The sequence below is a fragment of the Pundamilia nyererei genome, unplaced genomic scaffold, assembly GCF_000239375.1.
Source record: "Pundamilia nyererei isolate P.nyererei 1_Seehausen unplaced genomic scaffold, PunNye1.0 scaffold00237, whole genome shotgun sequence".
NCBI classification, from domain to species: Eukaryota; Metazoa; Chordata; class Actinopteri; order Cichliformes; family Cichlidae; genus Pundamilia; species Pundamilia nyererei.
In genome coordinates, this window is record NW_005187638.1 from 156,767 (window position 1) to 161,850 (window position 5,084).

Sequence of the window (5,084 nt, forward strand, 5' to 3'; positions counted from 1 at the left end):
ATCTCTTTGTCTAAATTGAGAACAACAAAAAATAATAAGGGATTATTATTCAAACATATTAACTATGACAGCAACACAGGTGTGTAGAATTGCTAAAAAGCCTCGAACACAGTGTAGCACTAGCTAGATGCTAACGGCTATTCTAGCTAATGAATTAATCAGCAGAGGCTACAGAATGATGTGAGCTGTGCTGCTTTTTAAAAGCAGTGATATGGCTGCATTTACATTAGTTTAATAGTCAGTTGCTGTAAAACCACCAGCGGACATTGTTAAAACTGTTAAAAGCTGTAAAAAGTGCAGAGGGGCGTGTTCCCAGTCACCTCCAGCGGGTGAGTGGGTAGAGTTCAAAGCAGCAACTCCACCCCAGAGTCACTACTGTGCAGCTCAGGCTCCAAACATGCAAAACACAGTAGCCCTGATAAACAGAGCTTCATTTTGTACAGTGGGAGGAATCACGTTGGAGCCACGTTGTCTATCTTTGATACGGTCATTGTGTTGAGTCCTACACTCGCAGCATTTTCTCCATGTTGTCTCTAAAAGCAACATTTTTAGCATATTTGCTGAGCACATCGACACATTTCCTAACCATAAGCCTAATCTGATGTCAGCTGGATGTATGCTAGTGTATTGTACCAAAATTGCACTGATTTATTTGACTTTATTAGTGACTATGTTAGACATATATAAAAGGTACTGGTGGAGTGGGCACTAAAACACACTTGGGTAAACACGTTTTTAAAAAAAATTCTGCTCGTGTTAAGCTAAACTCAGACATAGACTGTATTTAAAAGATGGAAAACATAGCGTAAGATCTGCAATTGTTTTGTGAAGTCTTGTTGTGAATTTATGAAGTGTCTTAAGTGTTACCATGTTGATGTAACCAGACATGATAAGTGAGTGGTGGAGCTGGCAGAAAAACCAAAGGATACTGGAAACCCATATGATTATAACATGTCAATTACAAAGTAACCAGACCCTAAAGCACAATTTCCTTTTTGTTATTTTAGACTGTAATAGGGATCAGAAGTGTATAGGAATTTCTTTTATTTATGTATTAATCACATTATTTTATTGTATGATGCCTTGGTGCCACTGGATTTTAACATGTCTCACACTCATACAGTTAGACAAATGATGGGGGTCTAGTAAGGAAGTTGGGGGAAGCAGACAACTCCACAGGAAGAATCTTTTGTCTCTTCGAGGACTCTGGGAGGTAGCAAGGGAGTGTGAACCTTAAGGTGTGAAACAGCTGTGTACTGCCGTTTGTTCCTGGAGAAGGTATTTAACTGAGAGCCATGCTAGGCTCAGGGAGACTCTGCTGACCGTCTGCCCCGCGGTCATGCAGGGACTTCATCAAGCTTGGGTTTTCTGTTCTTTGTGATTTGATTAAAGAATGTTAGCTACCGCTCACCGCTTGTCTGCAGGCTTTATTTAATGGAAAACTTCCACAACAGAAGCTACATCAGATTGCATTCAGTATGTCAAAGGGTTTATTTAAGAGGACCCAAACGCTGAAGACAGAAATCATATTTAACAAAAGACGAGCCGTTTATTAAGGTGAAACACAAAGACACAAAATAGGAGAGACCAAAACCAAAGGCTGACTCTAAACTGGGAAAAACTAAACTAACAGCAAAGCGCAGGGAACATGGAAAAACTACGGACCGAGAATATGGGGGAGACGAACAGACGACCTGCGAACAAACCAAGGAAAACAGAAGACTTAAATGCATAGAAGGACAGTGAAGGAAGTGGAAACACATGGGGAACAAAATGGATGTGACGCCACAAGGGAACTGAACATACTGAACATGGACCACGACACTATTAAAATAAAACAGGAAACACAGAGACGTAGAGTGACACATGAGGGTGAAACAGGAGGAAATGCAGATGGGAGAGGGAGCAAGGGATCACGAGAGAGAGAGGACAAGAGAGCACCAGAGAGAGACATGATGGGCTGGGGAATTATGGAATAAACATGACCGACAGGGGAGACATGGAAGGGGAGACAAGACATCTCGACAAGACACCAGGGAAACGGAAATATAACTAAACAATAGAGAGAACTGAGTACTGAAAAAATAGAAAAACAACCGAAACAACACCAAGAGCACAGTTTTGTTTTACAGTGGGTATTACAACACACATAAAAGCACCATAAACTCAAAAGGCTGGGTCAAATGGCCCAGAACATTGACACAATTAGGCTTGAAACAGGTTAATCATCAACTCAACATAAAAATGTTGAGTCACCCCCAGATTGTCAAAGGAAATATTTTGGGTATAAGGTACTTGTTCATTAGCTTTAATTTTCTGGATTGGAAGCTACATTGATGTTTTATATACACTCTATGACCTAACTTCAAATCTTTATGCATAGTTGTGCTCCACCCCCACCAAAAAAAGAGCTAAATCTCACACTCAGCAGACATCGGTCTCGATATTAATGTTTGTGATAGCTCAATTATTAAAACACTAATCAAGTATGGTTTGTTTGAAAGCACCTCATACCAAACTGGTGAAATGGATAAATTAGGCTGTTTTTGCAGTCACAGGCTTCGTTTCCTTTCCATCATTTAATCAACCATGAAATCCTCTTAATATCAAAGTATTATAGTGTAAAGTTTGAAGCCATCTGTAAGACAGCTGAAGTGTGAAGAAAAGTGAGACAGCCTACAGGACAATGATCTCGCGCACACCAGCAGTAAAGGTGCAATGCCCCAGGCACACAAACTTGACTGAAATGGGTGACATATATGTGTATGTATATATATGTCACCCATTTTATGTTATTGTAGTTGATAAAGATGTTGTTTGTATGATGCATAAACAACACGACCAGTTAGCATAAAGACAATTGTGGAAATTTAAAGGTGTTTTTGTGAGAGTGTTTTGGTTTACCGTAACGCCTCTTTTGTTTACTTTCTGTGTGTTAAAGAAACCCACTGTAAAAGAAAGCTGTGCTCTTGGTGTTGTTTCGGTTGTTTAGGCCGGAAAGATGATTGATATAATTTCCATTGTGGTAGTAGAACGGAGCACCAACATAACAAACAGCCAATCAGATTGTTCTGAAATTGTTCCCTCCCACTTGATGTGATTATATTAAGGAGCATCATCTTAGTATGCCTAAATGTAAATGAGTCACAAGTAAATCCATCAGAAAATGCTGATCGTATTTTATATGCTACTGGGCTTCAGAGCTGGTCGTAAGTTTAGAGTCGGCTTTTTTCCATATATATTTCTCCAATTTAACATGTGGAATATCTCTCTCTCTCTATATCTAACTGCTCTGCTTAATTTGACTTTCAGGATGCACTGATTATGTGTTTTTTGGAACGAAGACTATTGGTGTTGGAGAAAATGTGACCCTGACATGTGCGCGCCCGACATCTGAATATGAAGCAAACTTGTATTGGATCAGGATTGTTTCTGGAAGCTGGCCTGAATTCTTGGGAGGAACATTTACCTTTGATTATGACGGTGTTAACACCACTCCTCACATTACAGCAAAGCAAGAACCTGGAACCTTTATTCTGGAAATAAGTCAAACTAGGCTAAGTGACACTGGTCTTTATTACTGCATAAAAGTGGACCAACTGGACATGGACTTTTTAAATGCAACATTTTTAAAAATTAAAGGTAAACAGAACTGATTATTTCTTACCCATGTTTACAAATCAATATCTAACTAAAACGAGTAAAACATGACTTTATTGATTTATGTATTTATATTAACAGTTACTTAATTATTTTCTAAGGGCCAGAGACGGCTATCACTGACATCATTCAGGTGCCTCAATTTGGTCCCCTCCATCCGGGAAACCCAGTGACTCTGCAGTGTTCAGTCCTCTCTAACCCAGAGAACAGTGCATGTCCTGGAAATGACAGTGTGTTTTGGTTCAGCACTAGATCTGATAACTCTCACCCCAACTTGATTTATGCTGATGGAAACAGTGATAAATGTGAGAGGAGTCCAGAGGTTTCCTCCACACAGAAATGTGTCTACAGCTTCTCCAAGAATGTCAGCTCCTCTGATGCCGGGTCGTACTACTGCGCTGTGGCCACATGTGGACATATAATTTTTGGAAATGGCATAAAACTGGACGTTAAAGGTAAATTTGAAGAATGCTATAATAATTTAGAATAAGCTAGTTTAAAATCAGCGTGAAACTTTTTCCCAGTTTATAATGTCACTAAAAGTAATAATTATTACTGGGTGCTTTTATTTTTCCAGGACTCAACATGTGGGACTTGCAAATGGCGAATACAGTTCTATTTATATTATGTGCTGCTTTGGCTACAAGTCTGATCGTTATAGCCTTCCTGATTTATACCATCAAGAAGAAAACATCCAGTTGTTGGTGTGGTAATAAAAGTTATACTCACATTAGTATATCCATCAGCTTTGGTGCAAATTAACCATGTGGAAAGCATCTTTCATAGTAAATTTCTCTGTCTTTCAAACAGATGGCATGCCAGGAAGTGGTGATCAGCAGAGTCAGCAGGTAAGGTAAATTTAATAAAGAAAAATATAAAGTCAATGGTACATTAAACTCTTGCCTGTTTTTTTTTATTATTTAAATTCATTTAACTTCCTCAGACAGTTGAGAACCCATTGATTTACTCTGCACCAAACATCACTACGAGGAAAAGCGGCAAATTACCACAAAGGAGTGAAAAAGCAGCAGAGGGGGGTACAGTCTACACTGATGTCAGTGCTTCTGCGATCGAGTAACTACTGTTATTAGGGTTTACTATTTTTTTTTATGACAAACTGTGTGAAATGCATGTCAAGTTTCATTGTGGCTTTTATTTAGACCTACACGGTTATATTATATTTATTGAAATAATAAATAACATATTATAATAAAATTATATATTTTAATGTTATCATGTTCTGTTGTTTGCCCCGTATCTGTTATATGGGGAGATCGTGGCTCAAGAGTTGGGAGTTCACCTTGTAATCGGAAGATTGCCGGTTCGAGCCCCGGCTCCAACAGTCTCGGTCGTTGTGTCCTTGGGCAAGACACTTCACCCGTTGCCTACTGGTGGTGGTCAGAGGGCCCGGTGGCGCCAGTGTC

At 39.2% G+C, this 5,084-nt stretch overlaps 1 protein-coding gene across 1 annotated transcript; it reads left to right on the forward strand.

Moving 5' to 3' along the window:
• Positions 1-3,389: 3,389 nt before the first annotated feature.
• Positions 3,390-4,738, forward strand: LOC102201196 (uncharacterized). Its single transcript, XM_005749138.1, has 5 exons — positions 3,390-3,642; positions 3,762-4,115; positions 4,238-4,369; positions 4,471-4,508; positions 4,604-4,738. Exons 1-5 carry the CDS (start codon positions 3,606-3,608, stop codon positions 4,736-4,738), a joined length of 696 nt encoding a protein of 231 aa, XP_005749195.1. The 5' UTR covers positions 3,390-3,605.
• Positions 4,739-5,084: the final 346 nt, after the last annotated feature.